This window comes from Caretta caretta, chromosome 3 (assembly GCF_965140235.1).
Source record: "Caretta caretta isolate rCarCar2 chromosome 3, rCarCar1.hap1, whole genome shotgun sequence".
Classification (NCBI taxonomy): domain Eukaryota; kingdom Metazoa; phylum Chordata; order Testudines; family Cheloniidae; genus Caretta; species Caretta caretta.
The window spans coordinates 32,309,387-32,329,933 of NC_134208.1; the positions used below are offsets into that span (position 1 = coordinate 32,309,387).

Consider the following 20,547-nt stretch of genomic DNA (forward strand, 5'->3'; position numbering starts at 1 on the left):
TGTATTTGTACCAAAAATAACTTAAAAAAACAGAAATAAATGATTATCATACCCCTTTTACTCCTTTTAGGTCTCCCTTAAGTAAACTGTCCAATGGGAAAGTGATTATGTTGTTCATATTCTGAATCTGTAATAAAAATTAAAATTACATTTTAGTTAAAGATTTTTTAACAGACTATAATGAAAAATTTACATTCTCTGGCTTCACTCAAATACTTGAAAAGTTTTAATTTCTCCTACTAATACTGTTTAGTAAGTAATTTTAGTACAACCAGTAATCGAAGATGCATGCAATATGACTGAACCCACGTCTGCAAACACTACCAAACATACAAAGTGTCTGTAGCTGGGATGGCAGTAAGCACAACATCCAGTAGTGATTGCAAAAATGAGTCCATTAATTTCTGCACTATCTGCTTTTTGTCTTTTTAAAATTATAATATTAATATAGTTTTTTCTATATTTAATATATTTCAGCCTACTATTGCTGATCATTTATTTTCCAATCTCTTAAACCACATCAGTATATACTTATGTGTATGCTTAACTTTAAGTACATGAGCAGTCCCACTGAACTCAATGGAAACTACTTAACACATATAATTAAACATACATATCAAATCTTTGCAGGATCAAGACCTTACAGATTATCAGTTTAATCTCAAACACTGTTGCCCTTACTCATGTTGATTAGTGCCTTATTCTGCAGTAAGTCCTGTTTATATTGCTGGGAATACTAACGGAGTAAGGTACTATTCAACATAAAGGAGGCAGAATCTAGCCCTTTGAAGACTGCTGTTTGGATATATAATATACGTAACATGCATTCTTAAAGGGGTAGGTTTTCAAAGAAGTATGCAAGAACAATTTATTTTTAAATAGAAAAATATTAATTTTGGAAAAGATACTAAAGATTTTATGATGACATAACGCTTAAGAATAAGCAAAATATCACAGGGGAAAAAAAATCATTTCATTTAGAAAGAAAGGAGAAAAGACAGCACAATTTTGGATTTAAGTGCCATACCTTTAGCCACATTCACATAACATTTTGATTAAACAAAATAACTAAAGCAAGAAATAATGCTGTACGACCATGCATAGCAGATACCTGTAAACCTCTATAAAGAGTTTTATCTTATCTCATCATATGATTCAGGCACAGTGTTCAAGCTGTGGGCACTATGTTAAATTCTGACTTAGTACAAATATACACGTTGCATTGAGAGTAATAGATGGTGTAACAGAACTGCATCAATGAAAGATTAATTTATGTTAACATATGAAGACTATTTTAAGGGAAGATTTCCCCACCCCATCCTCCACCCACAGAAACCAGGCAATGCACAGAATGTGTACAATGGGTGGGATTTTCAAAAATACTCAGTGTATACAAAGAACTTTATATCACCTAATATCAAATCCTACAGTCATTTAAGCAGTGCTAACAGTCTCTCAAGAGAGTCTGAAGCAGTATAATTGCAGAGAAGGGATTCATTTCCAGCCTAGAACACAACATATCAAGAATTACCACCTAATGGCTCTTTGACGGCTTAAGTAAAATGATCTCAGTGGTCCCAATACTGTCCTCAGAGGGTAACTATGCATGTTAAAAAAAAACAAACAAACACCTCCATCATCAACGCACTTGGCACTTATTGATATAAGCCTCAGAAGAGAGGCCAAAGAGTAATTAGGCCTGGAGATCTGACTATACACTAGTCTAAAGATGGGTTCTTCACAGGGGGGATGAGGTACATTGATGGCAGAACATACATTTTCACATGACCAATCACATTGCACCTTTTCTGTGGCTAGAGGTCATTTTGACTCAATGGCTCAAAAGAAGTCTCTTTTTATGTGAATTAATTTCACATGAAAAATAAAAATTGGTAGCACTAATGTTTTAACATGATTAGGGACACAGTACTGAAAGTGATCTGTCTGCTCCACACTGACTGCTAAGTCATGGTTAGCATTCCATCATCTAAACATCAACATAAATGTGTTCAAACATGAAGAAAGGGGAGGCTACTTACCTGTAAACTGGATGTTCTTGAAGATGTGTGGTCCTTATTTATGTTCCACTGAGAGTTATACATGCACACCATGTGTCTGGAGCCGGAGAATTTGAAAGTTGTGTCCGTTGGTCCAACTGCCTCTCCAGTTCCTTCTCCACCGTGAGTCAGATAAGATCAAAAGCAGAGTGGAAGGGAGAGCAGGAACTGGAATACAGAAAGGGATCACACATATTGAAGAACCTCCAGTTACAGGTAAGTAACCTCCCAGTCTTCTTTGAGAGACGGTCCCTGCTGTATTCCACTTCAGGTGATTGACAAAAAGTACCTAAGTAGGATGAGGGTGCGAGCATATAGATGGTAGCAATATGTGGTGCATTTTCTGTTTGCTTGAGAGGCAAACAGACCCTGATTGGGGCTCCCCATAGATTGAAAATATTGCACAGTACCAAGTTGTCGAGCTCCCACTCATGGTTGAATGCAAAATGTCTGCTGAGGGAATCTGCAAGCAGATTTTGCTTCTCCAAAAGGTAGGCTGCTGATAGGGTGATTCGACTACTGATGCACCTGTTCTAGAGGCTGACTGCTTCTGAACACAGGGAACTGGATTTCACTCCTCCCAACTTGCTAATGTAGAAGACTGCTTGCAACTCCAGAATACTGATGTGGATCTGAACCCTCAAGATGTCCGGGTATCTGATGCAGTGTGTATGTTCATGTGGGCTCCTCAGTATAATAGGTATGTGTCCTAATAATGGTCCTGTCCAGAGAGGAAGGGTGAAAGGAGATTCCCATGCATACCTGATGAGGATTTGTCCACCACAGCAGAGGAGACACGACATTAACCAACTGCAGCCATGTTTGAAGGCAACAAAGGTGGAGTATTGGAAACTGGGTGACGCAGGTGCATGAGGCCATATGACCTAAGAGAGAGACATTACTTGACTGGTACTCAAGGGTTGTTTGTAATGCAAGCTAGGATACTGTTCATGGCCTAGAACCTGTCCTGAGGCCAGTACTCTCTTGCCCAGATGAAGCTAGAGACTGTGCGAGGCATGAGAACACATTTTTTCATGTTTATGCTGACTCCCAGCAAGGAGAGGAGATGCAGCATCATGGAAGTTGATGCACAAGCTTCCTGGCGGGACTTGCAGACAAGGTGTCAGTTGTTGAGGTAGGGGAAGACAATGAGACCGCAATGTCTGACATGATCTGCTACTATCTTGGTAATATCTTTGAAAATACTCTGGGGGCAATTGCTATTCTGAAGGGAGTACTCTGTACTGAAAATGGTCGGAGCCCACTATGAATCTGAGGAAGTGTCTGTGGGCAGGATGAACGTCCTTCATATCAAGAGCCGTAAACCACATGCCCTCTTCTAAAGATGGGTTTCTAGTTGTGACCACATGATACCTGAGTTTGCAAATGAAGCAGCTGAGAAGGCAAAGGCTGAGGTTGGTCTCCAATCGCCTTTCTTTTTGGGGAAGTAAATCCTGTAAGTCTCCCTTGGTACTGAGGAGGGACATGTTCTATGGATCCTTGCTGCAGTAAGGCGTTCACCTCTTGTTCGAGTATACTCTCATGACAGTGGTCCCCCAAGGGGGGGAAGAGGGGCAGTTTTCAAGGAGGTAGGGATGCAAACTACCATATAGCCACAGTGGATGACATTCAGCACCCACTTGTCCATTGTTACTGCAGTCAAGGTGCTGAAAGAGTGCTAGATGACCCCTCAAATGGCATGTCAGGGTCAAGAGGTGCTGGGCTTAGTGTTTCATGGCTCTCAAGCTGCCATCAAAAACAACAATGAGCCAGGTACTAAGGCTGACACACAGAGCCTGTTGCAGAGGGTGTAGGGAAGCGGGACTTCTGAACCCTTTGTCTCTCATGTGGTGGTTCGTAGGGCCTCTGATGGAAAAACTGCTGAACCACATGTCTAGATCTGATCAATGAGCGGCGGAACTTCCTCCTGGGGCAGACATGTATATCCCAGCAAGCAGAGGATAGCCCTGGAGTTCTTCAGGGTATAGAGGAATCCATCTTCTGGCTGAAGAGGTGATTCACAAAGTTCTGTTATATTCCTAGGGAACCCTGACACATGAAGCCATGATCCCATGCTCATGATGTTGGCAGTAGCCATAGCTCTAGAGAAAGTATCAGCAGCACCGATTGGAGAGTGGTCCTAGCTATCAGTTTGTCTTAGTCTATCAGAGCTTGAAAATGAACTTTATTCTGTTGCAGAAAGCTGTAAACTCCACAAACTTGGCTAAATATGGTTTTTTGAACTATGCCATAAAGATCTGGCTATTGACTATCATGAACTGGAGGCTGGATGTTAAGACCATTCTTCCCAGCAGATCCATGTGTATGCCATTTTTATCAGCAGGAATAGACCAGGGATGTTGATGCCTAGCCCTTTCAGAAGCAGCATGGACTACCAGTGAGTTGGGAGCTGCGTGAGAGAACAAAAATTCTGCTCCTTTGACTGACACGTAATAACACTTCTCTGGTCTTTGGGGGGCAGGAGCGCAAGTGGGCCAAACTGTCCTAGCTGGCTCCAGTATGGCTTCTTTAATGGGAAGAGTTATACTGTTGGGTCCGGATAAATGGAGGATGTCTAAGAGTGTGTGTTGGGAGTCCTGGATCTCCTCAAGAGGAATCTGAAGCTCCCCAGCAAGTCTGTGCAAAAAGTCCTGGAACTGCCTGAAGTCATCAGCAGGGGAGAGGGGAGGAGAAGAGAGGAGATGTAGGAGTCACCGCTTTGTCCAGGGAGGATAACAGTCTTGCTGGCCACAGTGGAACTGCCAGATCCATAGCATCATGTTCCAGATCCATAGCATCTGCCGGATCTGGGGGAAGATCTGAGTCTCCCCCTAGAGGGGAGGCAAAAGGTGACTTAGTGGCATATTGGATAAACTCTGCAGCAAGGTATTGTCTCAAGGCCCACAGTAGAGCCAAAGGGGGAGTCAACAGCTGGTCACGGGTGCCCCCATGGCATGGGGTACCAGTAGCTCTGAGTCAGAGGAGGTGCAGGTTGGTGCAGGTCTTTTGGGTGGAGGAGGACACACAGAGTAGGGGAAGAAAGATTCACCATGTGGTTCACAATCTCCCGATGAAAAGAAGGCTAATTCTGGTTCCAGTGGCGGTACCAAATGTGCTGTTAGAGGGGAGATGTATTCTTCAGCTGCGACAAGTGATTCCCTTGGAGGTGATATTATCTCCTTGGAGACAGACAGAGGAGGTGATTCCAGATCTGGGAAAGCAAAAATGTCCCATAGGATGGCAACGGATTCAGATCTCTCTGGTGTAAGAGGAGTTCTGCTTGTTCAAGCCATCAGACCCAGCGAGGAGGACGGTATTTGAAAGTTGACAGTGATTGGACTTAGTGCTGATGGATCCTGAGGTTTGGGAGGAGTCAGGGATGATGGTACCAACAGAACTCGGCCCAGTACCAATGGAACTCATTTATGGGCTTTCTAGTTGGGCCTCTGGGATTCAGGACAGTCTAAGTCTTCATGGGCCGAGCTGATGGGCTTGCTTACAGTCTAAACCAGCCTCATTGAAGTAGATTTACAAGAAGACTTAGTCTCATGCTTACGAGAGTGCATTCTGATGAGACACACCCCCGCCCCGTGAGGGCTGTGAAGGTAGATTCTCTCACACCAGAGTTAGACTTCATAAACAGGAAGCGCACTGCTTGCTGAATCATGTAGATGTAATGGGGGAGGCGGGGGTGACCCTGGCCTGCGTCCAATTGGAGCCTCATGGCTTTCTTCATGAGGTATTTGTGGAGACAGAGTTCCTGCCCTTATCGGGTACGCTGGGGAACAATCAACAGATACCACACCTCACTGAGATGTGGGCTTCCCCAAGGCAGTACAGACAGAGCAGATGGGCATCACTGATTGAGAAGGATCGCGGGCAGGAAGCATAGAGTTTGAAGCCTAGTGTCCTGGGTATAGTTTGGTACCCAAACAGGATACGGGGCGTATGGGGGGGGGGGGAGAAAAAGGGGGGAGAAGTCGCCTTGGGAGCCTAATCTAACAGTAATAGATATATAAATCACTAAAGTCTAAAAGCTATTAAAACTGTTAAAACTATTTACAGATTAGACAATTCTTATTTTGTAGAATGAAGCCAAAGCTGTGGACCCTGAAAGTTCTGACCCAGACCATGTGGCAGTGAGAAGGCACCGGAGAAGCCATCGGTCCACTCCTCCCTTTCTCTCCTTAGAGGGAGGCACGAGGTAAACCAGGGTGTACGTGTGTACCAATGGACAATACTTGCAAATTCTCCAGCTCCAGACATATAGTGTGCATGCATAACTCACAGGGGAATGATGAGATTTTATGATGAGATTATTGGTTCTGTGGATGAAGGGAAAGCAGTGGATGTATTGTTTCTTGACTTTAGCAAAGCTTTTGACACGGTCTCCCACAGTATTCTTGTCAGCAAGTTAAGGAAGTATGGGCTGGAAGAATGCACTATAAGGTGGGTAGAAAGCTGGCTAGATTGTCGGGCTCAACGGGTAGTGATCAATGGCTCCATGTCTAGTTGGCAGCCGGTATCAAGTGGAGTGCCCCAAGGGTCGGTCCTGGGGCCGGTTTTGTTCAATATCTTCATAAATGATCTGGAGGATGGTGTGGATTGCACTCTCAGCAAATTTGCGGATGATACTAAACTGGGAGGAGTGGTAGATACGCTGGAGGGGAGGGATAGGATACAGAAGGACCTAGACAAATTGGAGGATTGGGCCAAAAGAAATCTGATGAGGTTCAATAAGGATAAGTGCAGGGTCCTGCACTTAGGACGGAAGAACCCAATGCACAGCTACAGACTAGGGACCGAATGGCTAGGCAGCAGTTCTGCGGAAAAGGACCTAGGGGTGACAGTGGACGAGAAGCTGGATATGAGTCAGCAGTGTGCCCTTGTTGCCAAGAAGGCCAATGGCATTTTGGGATGTATAAGTAGGGGCATAGCGAGCAGATCGAGGGACGTGATCGTTCCCCTCTATTCGACATTGGTGAGGCCTCATCTGGAGTACTGTGTCCAGTTTTGGGCCCCACACTTCAAGAAGGATGTGGATAAATTGGAGAGAGTCCAGCGAAGGGCAACAAAAATGATTAGGGGTCTGGAACACATGAGTTATGAGGAGAGGCTGAGGGAGCTGGGATTGTTTAGTCTGCAGAAGAGAAGAATGAAGGGGGATTTGATAGCTGCTTTCAACTACCTGAAAGGGGGTTCCAAAGAGGATGGCTCTAGACTGTTCTCAATGGTGGCAGATGACAGAACGAGGAGTAATGGTCTCAAGTTGCAGTGGGGGAGGTTTAGACTGGATATTAGGAAAAACTTTTTCACTAAGAGGGTGGTGAAACACTGGAATGCGTTACCTAGGGAGGTGGTAGAATCTCCTTCCTTAGAGGTTTTTAAGGTCAGGCTTGACAAAGCCCTGGCTGGGATGATTTAACTGGGATTTGGTCCTGCTTCGAGCAGGGGGTTGGACTAGATGACCTTCTGGGGTCCCTTCCAACCCTTATATTCTATGATTCTATGAATACAATAGGGACAATTACTTGAACAATTCTGCAACCCAGACAAACCCTTAAGGTATAAAGGGAGAAACGTGATGAAGATGAACCCTGGATACAGCTGAAGACTTCACAAGGAAAAAAGAGACACAGAGAGGCTACCAGAGAAATCACGTATCTTTGTTAGGATTTTATCCGACGAAATATCATCATCCTACATCCAACCTAGCAAGCTACGCTTTCGTAGTCTAAACCAGTGATCACCAACTAGTTGATCCTGATCGACTGGACGATCCTGGAGGATCTCCCAGCTGTGCAGCGGGGCTGCCACTAAGATAGGCTCCCTGCCTGCCCCAGCTCCTGTCTGTAAGCACCACCCCCACAGCTCCCATTGGCCGGGAATGGGGAGCTGTGGCCAATAGGAGCTGTGGGGGCGGTGGTTGCTGAGAGGGGCAGCACACAGAGCCACATTCTGCCTGCTCCTTCTCCCTCCACCCCCCCAGGGGCCGCAGAAACTTTCCAGGAGTGGCGTGGGGCTAAGGTAGACAGGGAGCCTGCCTTAGTGGCAGCCATGCTGCACCTCCAACCACGAGCCGCTGGAGGTAAGTACTGCTTGGTGGGAGGCCACACCCCAATCCCCAGCCTTGAGCCCCCTCCCAGAGCCAGCACCCCAAACCCCAGCCTTGAGCCCCCTCCCAGAGCCAGCACCCATACCCCCCCTGCACCCCAAGCCCCAGCTCTGACCCCCCTGAGCCAGCTCCTGCACCCCAACCCCTGCCCCAGCCCCTCTCCCAGAGCCAGAACCCTCTACCCTCTCCTGCACTCCAACTCCCTCCCAGAGCTTGCACCACAACCCCCTGCCCCAGGCTCAGCCCAGAGCCCCCTACAAGATTCACCCTCTCACCAGTGCATTCTTCAGTGAATCAGAACAGAAAAAACTGGTAGCAGAAGCCAACATTTAAACAAAGAGCAAAACAGAACACTGACTGCCCTTCAGGACAGTTCTGACTGCTTTCATGAGCAGTGCTTAGGTACAATGGATGTAGACACTTTAGAAGAGAATATATATGCACGTATTTCTAGTTCAAGACTTTCAAATGAATTAAAAACTATAAAATAGGGTTTCTTTTTGAAAGTATTAACGTTTGACTTAATTGTATTCCTCCAATATTTTGTTTCTTAACTTGTTATATTTATATTATTTACTACCTGTTATATCCCTTACATTTCTCTTTTACTTATTTTTGTAAAATAAATTTAAATGTATATTGGCTGGTAGATGTGCAGTATTAAATGCATGCACTGTTTAGACCTCAAACAGATAGATAATGTTTGTTCATATCCATAAATCAAGAGGTGGAATGCAGGAGAAAATCTTAAATTTTCTTTACTGTTTCTGTTATAATAGCTTTTTTAAACATTTTATGTAAATGTCTCCCCGTTTTAGCACAGTAAAGAAGCATTGCTTTGCTGCTTCTCCCATTCTAGATAATCCTAAAATGTACACAAAAGTATATAAATCACCCAACAAATGTCAGTATGTTACCTCTACATTTTGATCTCTAACTTCTTAAAAGTTGTTGGGAAAGGAGACACACTCTGAGGTCTGGGAGTGCTTCAGGGATGTTGCAAGATCAGTTGCCCCTGGTGCCAAAGAACTGGCAACTTCCACGTTAAAAAAAAAAAAAAAAAAAAAACACACCACACAACTGACCTGGTTTCCACTTCTAAAACTGCTGCTTTGGCAGCCACACAGTTTTTCCTGTGACAGCTTCCAACCAGATAAGATGACAGAGATAGGGTAGTAAGTTAACGTTCACAAATTGGAAAAGGCTGGGAGGGAGGAGAAAAGGTGGCAGGCAGGAGAATGTTTATTTTCACTCAGCTGCCAGAAGCCATACTAGATGTAATAGCCAAGCTAACATTTGCACAGGGAAAAAGGACTAAGCTAATTTAAAATCATAGGGCCAAATCCTGATGTCCTTACTTGGGTAACGCATCTATTTAGTTAAAGTAGAGGTTTACTCAAGACAGGACTGCAAAACCTTAAAGCCTGCACTACTTTCAATAGTTTTTGTTTAATAAAACACACATCCTAATCAAAAATGTCTATTACTTTTCACTGACAAACCATTTGGATACACAAATAGGGATACGCCAAATGTGCTTTTAAATGTTTTATAACTGGAATCAGCCGAAGAAGGCAAAGGGAAGAATCTCGAACGAAACAAAGCTTGTTGGAGAAGCGGAGAAACATGAAAAGGGAGCTCGGATAACAACCTTGAGTACTCCATTCTGTGCAAGCTTATACGGCGAAAACTGAAGGACAACTTTGAGAACTTCCAGAAAGAAAAGCTCCTCAAAACAGCTGAATCACACAAGAATCTCAGGACATGGAAGCGGGAATTGATGCAGTATAGACTAAGCGTAACAGCACTAAAGAACAAGGATGGAGAGACAGTAATCGACAGAGCAGGGATGGAGGAGGTCTGCAGGGATTTTTATACAGAACTGTTCAAATCAAGAACCAATGTCCCTCTCCCAGTGCTCCAACAGTGAGAAGAACGCATCCCCCCAATAACGGTCAGCGAAGTCCGAAGCGCACTACACCAGATGAAGGAGGAAAAAGCTTCAGGCAAAGATGGAATAAGGTCAGAAATTATTTCTGCAGGAGGCAATGAACTTTGGAAGGCCCTCGCTTTAAGATTCAGTCGACATGTTGAAGGAAGAATATCATCAAGCTGGAAGGAGTTGAATACCATCTTGCTGCACAAGAAGGGGGATCAAGAAAAGCTTAAGAACTACCGCCCTATATGCCTGCTCTCTCACATCTACAAGCTCTTTACAAAGGTGACAACGAACTGACTTTCGCAGAGTCTGGATGAACAACAGCCAAGAGAGCAGGCAGGATTCCGAAGAAATTTCAGCACGACCAACCATATATTTACCCTTAGCCAGCTCCTAGAAAGAGCAAGGGAATACAAATTCCCGCTGTGCATTGCTTTCGTCAACTATGAAAAAGCCTTTGATCGCGTCCAGTTTAACGCAATTTTAAAGGCACTCACAGAGCAGGGCATTAACACGCAATACATCAGTTTGTTGAAGGAAGCAAATACTGGATGCACAACAGATATTACTCTCCTCGAAATTCACCTCTGCATGCCTATCAAGAAAGGCGTGAAGCAAGGAGATACAATTTCACCGAAACTATTCACTGCCTGCCTCGAAATGCTTATAAACAAGATCAATTGGAGTGGTATCAACATAAACGGAGAACGATTATCTCATCTCAGATTCGCAGACGACATCATGCTAATTGCCGAAAGCATCAACCAACTGCTGAGCATGCTATGAAGGCAAGAAAAGCAGTCAGGTCAGCCTGAAAATGAACCTCTGTAAAACAAAATACATGCGACCAGACGTCTTACGAAAAGCAAGAATAATGGTAGCAGGAGAAGAAATTGAAGAAGTGGAAAGGTACGTATATTTGTGCCAAGAAGTCAATATGCGCCAAGACCTGAACGGAGAACTCTCGCGAAGGATTCAGGCAGGATGGTGTGCGTTCGATTCCATCAAGTACGTCCTCAAAGGAAAAATCAACAAAATCACACGCACAAATATCTTTAATTCAACAGTGCTGCCAGCCATCTTGTACGGCAGTGAAACGTGTGCACTGACAAAGAGAGAAGAGCAGCGGCTGTCGGTAGCTGAAAGGGCAATGGAACGAGCTATGTTGGGAAATCTCCCTTCTGGATCGCATCCCAAATGAAATGATCCGAGAACACAGGGGTGTGAAAGATATCGTTGTGGAAAGCAGACATAATATGCGATGGGCGGGCCACACAGCATGGCTCATGGACAATAGGTGGACCGCAATCATAGCTGAGTGGTACCCAAGAGAACAGAAAAGACCACCCGGCTGGCCTCCAAGAAGATGGGAAGATGACATTGTTAAACGTTTCGGATGAACATGGAGAAAAAAGGCAAGAGTGCAAAAAGAATGGCAGATGTGTTGTGATCGGCACAGTCTTAAAGACATCTGAAGACCAATTGATCCAGGTGAATTGAAATCAAGCACTCTAAGTGTGTGCATTTTATGGTTATTAACCACTTCTCTACTCTTGGTGTGTTGATAGCACTCAGCCATTGGCCTCACACACACCAAAGCACACTGGTGTTCATTAATAACTGCTAGTATAGCTTAATGCATTACACTGCTTAAGTAACTTCCCTTTCTCTAAAGATAAGCACTATTTATTTGAAAAATTTAAAACAGGTTTCCTAGTGTTGCAGGTTTTTAGCAGCACAAAACCAATTAACATCAACAGGAAATGAACAACAATGAAATATTACACCACTGTCAAGATATAATTTGTGTGCCTGACCTTGGAATTTTTAAAAATTAATTATATAGTAAAAGAAAAAGCATTGAAGAAAATCAACCAAGATGAAAGTATTTTATTTAAAAAAATAAATCACACAGTACATTTTAGAAAATGCAAACCCCCCCATGCACCTAAGCGAAATACTACGACAGAAAATTTCTTCCTGACGAGAGCTATCAATTTGTGCTCAAAAATATGAGGATTACAATTCTAGATGTTAAGAGAAGAAAAAGCACCTTTAAGTAATCTAATCCATCACCCTAGCCAATGGCCAATAGTTCCCTACAGTATATTTTCTAACTTTTTGTCCAGTCAAAGTTTAAATGTCTAAATGATGGGCTTCCACCACTTTCCTTGGGATTCTTTTGCTTAGCCTAAGAAATTTTAGCATGAGCAAGTTTTGCTTCTACTTGGATCCCAATTTCCTCTCCTTAGTTGAATTATGTTAATGACAAGGATCTGGTAACTACTGTATTTTTTCCTCCACATCTCTTAGTTATGTTTTAGACAAAGTATACATGTTTAACTCTTTTAATCTTTCTTCATAAATCCCAGATTCAAAGCCTGATTTGTAATTCTCTTCTGAACTCCTTCCAGTTTGTCAATTTCTTCCTGGTAAAGATATTAATATAATATTCCAGATGCAGTTGCAGCCATATGAACAGGGATTACTACCTCTCTGCATAGGCAGCCCACAACTGCACTCACCTTTTTGTCATCATATCCCATTGCAAGACCATGTCTTACCTTGCTCTCTATTATAAACTTCCTCCCCCAGAACACTCATCATTACTCATCAATTTCCAAGTTGAACTGCATGTTAATTTCTGATTTCTCTAGGACCTTTTGTGTCATTTCTCTGTTTTCACTAGTGTTTGCAACTTCAGTAAATTTTGTTGAGATGCTGAAAATCAAGATCAGTCATCATATTCACATACCTCACTTGACTCAATGACATGCTGCTCTTTCAAATAAAGAATGATGCACATTTTAAAAACAGCCATCAGTGCAGTGTCATATGATCCTTTAGCAAGTTCTCTGTCCGCATATACCAATGAGATCAGGAGTAACTCCATTAAAGTAAGGAAATTATGATTTTTTAACAAGGTGGAGAATCAGAACCAATCCTGCAAAGACTTACACATATGCTTAACTTTACATATGTGAGCAGTCCCACTGACATTAAGCAGACTACTCATACCTGTAAAGCTATGCACATTTGCAAGTACAGGACCTGAACTTTAAAAAACCAAAACAAAACAAAAAAAATCACCACAAAAAAAATCTTAAAGCTCTTTGTTTCAATATCTTGCAGGGGAGCAAGTGTCATAGGTTAATTGTATACACTGTACAACTGCATTTCCTTTGATCAGTTTTAAACATGTTACCTTTTAAGTTCAATGAGTGCTCTCTTGCTTTTGTATTATGGAAAAAGTAAATAGGAGCACCTGGTAGGCCTAAATATGTAGCAAAAACATTGACCCTTACTTTTCTCCTTTGTATATTAATAATACTAGTATTTTTAATTTACTCCTCATATGGAAGCTTTTCCTCCCGTCCTCAGCACTTTCTGTAAAGTGAAGATTTCAGATTCTAGTGGTTACAATCCAGTACTTTTTATGAGCACTGAATTTACAAAAAACACGAAATTAATAAACAACAGACTAAGCCTAAAAAGGCCACTGGATACTTAGGAGGAGGGAAAGTATATTGAGGACCAAACCACACCATTGATGCTACTATTCTAACTGAATGAATGCCAAACAAGCCATCAAAGAAAAATACCACCAAGGAACAACATTGTGTATGCCAAGAAAGATATATTTTTTGGAAAGGAACACTGACCCACCTAGGTTATCAGAATCAAAAGAAACATCAAGTGGACTTCTTAAAGACTATTTCTGACCTAGAGAAAGCTCAAGGAAATTTTATAGCAGTATACTGGAGTTACAATACAGAAGCCAGTAGACAGAGCTCTACTATGGATTATCTGGGTTCTGTACTGGAGAAAAAGGTGCACATCTATAAGTAACTGATAAAAACCAATGTAGCAGAGAATGTAAAAAACTGATAATTTTAAGGGAATAATACATATTAATGTGCAATTCAGTCCCCCTCTAGAAATGCCACCACAGCTTTTACAGCTAGTCTCCAAACATGAAGAATCAAAGCACTGGAAAATTGAGTTGTCCAAAAAATATAATCTTATAGCTTCAGTAGCTATTTTAAAATGCACATACAAAAGGAATCCAGCCAAATATACACATAATTCATTTGCTCCCAATCAAAGCTATACCAAGGCCTGAACTTCAACTTGGCCACTGTATAGTTGAGTCACAAGATACCAGAAACAGAGTTTCTGATGTAAGGAAGCGAAAAGTTTAAAAATCCAGATGCCTGGATACGACCATGAAAAGATTAAAGTCATAATGGCAAAGCATGTACTTTGGGAAACCTTCTCCAACAAGTATCAGAGGGGTAGCCGTGTTAGTCTGTATCCACAAAAACAATGAGGAGTCCAGTGGCACTTTAAAGACTAACAGATTTATTTGGGCATAAGCTTTCGCGGGTTAAAAAAAAATTCTTCATGTGCATCTGAAGAAGTGGGTTTTTTACCCACAAAAGCTTATGCCCAAATAAATCTGTTAGTCTTTAAGGTGCCACTGGTCTTCTCCATCAGAAGAGAAAAAGAATTAAAAGCTGTGAAAGCAGACCATCTTTAAACTAGATTCATACGACATGAAGGAACGATTTAAAGGAAATCTCTTCCTTTTTAATTGAAACATTTTAGAACTGCAGCCCCCAAAATGCAACCCAGATGTTAAGCTGACAGAACACAATAGCTCTCCAATCAAAAATCAAGAAAATTCAAAATAAATGACAAGGTAAAGCTTAACACTAGGCCTCAAGTTACACTAGTGTAAATAGTTTTGTCATCTGTTCCAGTCTGGGCACGTCCTCTCTCTCCCCTGAATATTGCTACTCATTCTGTTAGCATCTTTTTAGAAATCTTTTAAAAGTGCCTTATGGAACTAAAGAACACAAGTGATTAAAATAATGGCTTGCAGCAGCAGTTTGTATGGCATAAAACAAACTCTTTACAACTGAAACACAGTGCGTGCCAAGTTAATGTCAATACATTCATTTTTGATGCAGAATGCTTCAAAATCTCTTTGTACTGTACGTAATTCAGTGAGTGAGGAGAGACTAAAAGGGTATTTTTCAGGGGGGGCGGGGGGAGGGGAAGCATGGATGGGGGAAGGAGGTACTGAAAGGACTTCAATCTGACATTCCAGGTGTGTAAAACATTCAGGTCAGTATAGTTTACAGCAGACTAAAGAAACATGAAATGTGCATTATGCAGAGCTACGATGTTGTATTGTACAAATAAAACAGATACCAATAATTAAATAATAAAGAAGAATCCAAAGTCTCTTCAGAATACTATAGCACTCCTTAGAGACAGTCCCTTGTAATGTCCACTTAGAAAACGACTTGTATCCAAGCTCTTTTGAAGATGATTTTCAAAGTAGGATACTTCCAGAAGCATGAACAATTTATTCAAGTGGTATGAATTTCTGGCTGGAAAAATTAAAGAAATACTGTCCAAGAAATTCATGTTTATAAATAAGTGATTTTCAAAAAACCTTAGTTTGTGTTTTTTCTTGCTTGGACATTTAACAGTTTTTTGGGGGGAGAGTTTAAACTTTCCCTGCTGGTATCTGAAACTCAGATAACAATGGGTGTCTGTCTTCAGTTCTCATTTTGAAATCAACAGGAAGCAAACAACTTCAAACCTCAGAAGGGTGGAGCACATCAGGAGAAAGAAAGGAGCTGTCCATTGGGATGCATCCCTCACCAACCTGCTGTAGAGGAAGAGGGGAGAGCAGGCCTACCTGCTGGAATCCGATGAGTCTCCCCTGACGTAAGATAACATAATTATAATGAGACAAGAGAAGGAGCCACCAAGTTTCTGCACAAGAAAAAATGTGGCACTCAGCCAGTAGGGAAAATTAGAACCATAAAACGAGAAGAATGAAAGACTTTGCTACTGACTCATCACATGTGCATTTCTGATTTATATAAATTGAAGCAAGAAAAATAGACTGCTGACAGCGAGAAGCCAGAACAGAGCAACAAGGTTTAGAAACACTGCTTTTCGTTTTGCTTAGAGAAAGATGAATCTGTTGATGAAATTACTCTCCTACAACCAAGTCTCATAATGACCTTAAAATAGTCTGATCAGGTCACGCACAGGGAGCCAGTTATGGCCTGGAGGCTCCTCTAAATAACATCAGCTGGCAACTGTCCCCAGAAGACCACTGCCCGCTGAGCACAGCTGAAGCACATCACACACTGGCCATTCCTCCTTTCTGGCCCCTGAGGAGGGTAGCATCAAAGTTAGCTCTACCTGGCTCTATGAGGGTTTGGGACTCACCCATCCTAGGGGAATGCAGCCAGCTTTCATTCCCTGATTGTGCCCTCTGAGCAACACAAAGCATCAGAGTGGGCAAAGAATCTGCCTCTTGCAATCTAAGTTTTTATATTCCCATGTTCGCTCTGTGCATGCAGAACACATACAATATGGCCCTGATCTTGCAAGGCACAGAGTGCCCTCAACTACTATTGACTTCAGTAACACTTGATGTGCTCAGCACTTGCAGAACTGAACCCTATATATTATTATTTATAATCTGCAGAGTGCCAAGAATGGGTAGGCTTTTTACATGCAAGTAAGAAAACCATCTGTTCTCCAAAAGCTTACAGTCCAATTACATAATGCAAAATCAATATATAAAAGGAAGGTAAAAACAGAATGAACAAGCAGTGGAACATAAGTAATATTTTGTTAGTTTAACAGTTTTAATATTTTTTTTGCTGCTGTTGTTTAATAATAGAGATTATGTCCACTTCCATGAGAAAAGCACTAAGATTCATAGGCTTCAAAGCAGAATATTTCAATTATGGATTTGAAGGAGGCGAAGGTGGAGCTGTGGCATACTGGTTCAAGTAAAAGATTACAGACATTTTCAGGGAGGTCAGAAATACTGGTCTCCAAAACACTGAATTTTCTTCAACAGGAACAATTGTTGTGGTTTTATTCGTGAACTAGATATACCTGAATCTTCTATACGTATAATTCTTCCTAACATAGTTCCAATCATAACGTTTTATTCTAGACCATTTCTTACCAAATTTTTGAAGAGAGCAGTCAACTCCTTTGTAAACACAGAAAATTTTAAAAACGCTGTTCCCAAATCTGGATCATCCCTACAGACACAGTTGCCTCCAAATTTCTCCAATGCTTGAGTGTACTGTTCTTCATTTTCCACATGAGCTTCAAAAGAGCAAATGCAAAATTAACTCCAATAGCTACATGAACAAATTACTGAAAGTTACAACTGGCTAAAACAAAGTTCCAGAACTTTCAGATGACAATCTCTTTATTAACTTACTTTATATGTCAACTTGATACATTCAAATTAATACTTCTTAAAAAAATAAAGTTTGTTAGATTATGCACTAAAATAATTCTTCAGTAGTAAATTTAGTTTATGATCTTTGATTAAAAACACTGGCACGTGTCTTACTGTAGATCTGTAAAAAGCGCAATGATTTTCCCCACCCGAGAAATCCCACTGTTTCCTGGGAGATAAAAACTCTGTAAATAAAATTAGTCAGAAAGTTCACAAAGGGATAGTGAAATGAAGAACAAAACACATATTATGTGATTCACTTCACAAAAGCATGTTCATTCCTCAAACATTGAAGGCATACATGTTATCCAAAACAGAAAGCTTGACATTCTTTAAATGAAACACAAGAATACACTAATTTCGTATCCAGTCTACTAACTGGTTAGGTCTACCACTTATCTGTGTCTAACCTTAGACACCAAAACACACACTTACTGGCCTTTTCAGTATTTAGCCTTTTACAAAGTTTGAGCCTAACCTACCTGAATGTGTTAAACATATTTAATTGATGCTAAGCTAACTGGACAGAAGTGCACAACTTTTAAAAACTGAAAAGATTCTGAGCTGAACTATCTGGTCACCTCCTTTTAAAATGATGAAGCTTGTACTTTATATTTTATACATACAAAATAAAGTATGTTAAAGAACATTTAGCTTGCCAAGTTAAGCACTCTAAAACTAGGAAGCACCTGATTTACAGTCGCCATTGCAGCCTTAATTTTGCCCGCTTGTGCTTCTATCCTGTATATTGAATGAGGTACAGGTCCTTTGGGAAAAAATAGTATGCAATCATGTAATTGATGTGTGCAGCCTAATGCATACACACAAGAGGGCTGGTTTAAGGTCGCACAGACAACATTCATTTGGGCATTTCCTAACTTTCCAGTGCTGGAATTTGCAACCTTATTAACAAAACTACATTATTTTGTATGTAATTTCCTTGTTTTTTTTAAAAAGAGAGAAAAATAAATTCTATGATGTGTAACTGTACATATCCACCCAACATGCAACATCAGCAAGGTTTGAATCTTGTGCTGCAGTGCTGAAGATTCAAACTTCGAACACTTAAGCAAAGTACATTAGCTGGCAGCACGAGGAGGTCACCATCCAAGGGAGGGAGGAGAACGAGGCGCTGGCATGATGGATGGATCCAGATGTACGGTTGGTTTTCTTTCTTCTCCTTCCCCATTCCCCTGGAAGGTGAGGGGCTTCTGCCCCATGGAGCGCCCCAGAATTAGGGATGCCAGGTCCAAAGAGCGGTGTGGTTTGGAGGGGAGGCTTCCCTCCTCTCTCCCCGCTACAGATGCTCCCCGGTGTTCGGAGTACAGAGTGTGGTGGGGGTGAGTGTAACAGTAGCATGAGCCTGGCCTTAGAAAAGAAGGTTCATGATCAATTATTATTTGGGCACATTCCCAAAATTACCCTAAGGAACACAAGCCACATTAGGGAAATAGCAATTTGAGTAGTTTATCTTGTAGCCAAACCCGAACAGAATTTCAGGGACAAAGAAAAGACATCTCTAGCCGAGGGCTTTCTCCCTGATGATTTCAAAGGCCCACTGCAAACAATGGAGGTGTTAAAACTTCTCAAAAAATGCAAAAGAATCTCATAATGAAAGTATGATACAATTTTTAAAAATTCCCCCCCAAAACATTTATCTGGAAGCAGACACCCAGCATAGAAAATTTCACCCCAGACTGTTAAAATGTGGCCATTACAAGCAATTGAAAATGGAGTCTAATGAGGGGAAGTGCTGGGCAACCTTAACAACAGGCAGTGCTACTGGCCCCGGCTATAATAAATATTTTTTTCCTTGGACCGTATTCCTCTTCCATCACCATTCATAAATCATTCCTGATGAACTGTGAGGTCTTCACATCAGGGCTGTTTCTTTATAGATGTCTGTACATTGCCTAGCATAACAGGGCCCAGATCATGATGGGGCCTATGGTAATTTAAGTACTAAATAACATTACCCCCCCCGAGTCTCAAATCAGGACCTTCATGGTCCAAACGTGGCAACTCTGGTAGTTGACGCAAGAGGGAGTCTCCTCCTGCCTGAGTGAGTATGAGTTATACTAAGCATATTATCAATTTCAAGTTACTCTTTACTTCTTACAGCCAACACACCACCCAGTGCACAGGTCACAGCTTTCCAGCCATATCTAGTGTGCATGTATATTAAGATAGGGTTTTTCCAGCTCAAGTTGCTGTGAACTTCAGGATGAGAACAAATAGATTATTGAAACAATCAATTTGCACCTAGAAGAAAATAAGGTGATAAGTAATAGCCAGCAAGGATTTGTCAAGAAAAAAATCATGCCAAACCAAACAAATTTCCTTCTGACAGGGTAACTGGCCTAGTGCACAGGGAGGAAGCAGTAGACATGACACTGTGACGGAGTGGGAATTTTTTATAAATATTTTGTATAAATATTGTGTGTGCCTCAGTTTCCCTCATATGCGGTATTGTCACCTAGTGGATGGGAAAGGGTTGTTTATTCTCCGGCAGGTTACCACACAGGTGAGACTGATGCCTGACTGTCTGCGGTCTGCCCCACCATTGGAGAGTCCATGAAGACAGGAGAGCTGGCTGTATTTTAAAGAATCCTTATTGAGGTTGCAGGCACAAACCATCCCGATGTGTAGAAAGAATAGTAAATATGGCAGGTGACCAGCTTGGCTTAACAGTGAAATCCTTGCTTATCTTAAACACAAAAAAGAAGCTTACAAGAAGTAGAAGATTGGACAAATGACCAGGGAGGGGTATAAAAATATTGCTCACACATGCAGAAGTGAAATCAGGAAGGCCTAATCACACTTGGAGTTGCAGCTAGCAAGAGATGTTAAGAGTAACAAGAAAGGTTTCTTCAGGCAACCTTTCTTGTTAGCAACAAGGTGGTGGTCAGGGAAAGTGTGGGCCCCTTACTGAATGAGGGAGGCAACTTAGTGACAGAGGATATGGAAAAAGCTAATGTACTCAGTGCTTTTCTTGGCTCTGTCTTCACAAACAAGGTCAGCTCCCAGACTACTGCACTGGGCAGCACAGCATGGGGAGGAGGTGACCAGCCCTCTGTGGAGAAAGAAGTGGTTCGGGACTATTTAGAAAAGCTGGACGAGCACAAGTCCATGGGGCCAGATG

At 41.9% G+C, this 20,547-nt stretch overlaps 1 protein-coding gene across 2 annotated transcripts in view; it reads right to left on the bottom strand.

Moving 5' to 3' along the window:
• The window catches only part of ASAP2 (ArfGAP with SH3 domain, ankyrin repeat and PH domain 2), a 168,895-nt gene that overhangs the window by 108,766 nt on the left and 39,582 nt on the right, over positions 1 to 20,547 (bottom strand). For both annotated transcript variants that reach the window (XM_048845460.2, XM_048845461.2), the window contains exons 3-4: positions 17,121 to 17,266; positions 53 to 127 (exon numbers count right to left, since the gene is read on the bottom strand). In XM_048845460.2, coding sequence (XP_048701417.1) covers positions 53 to 127; positions 17,121 to 17,266 — 221 coding nt within the window. The remainder of the gene's footprint in view (positions 1 to 52; positions 128 to 17,120; positions 17,267 to 20,547) is intronic.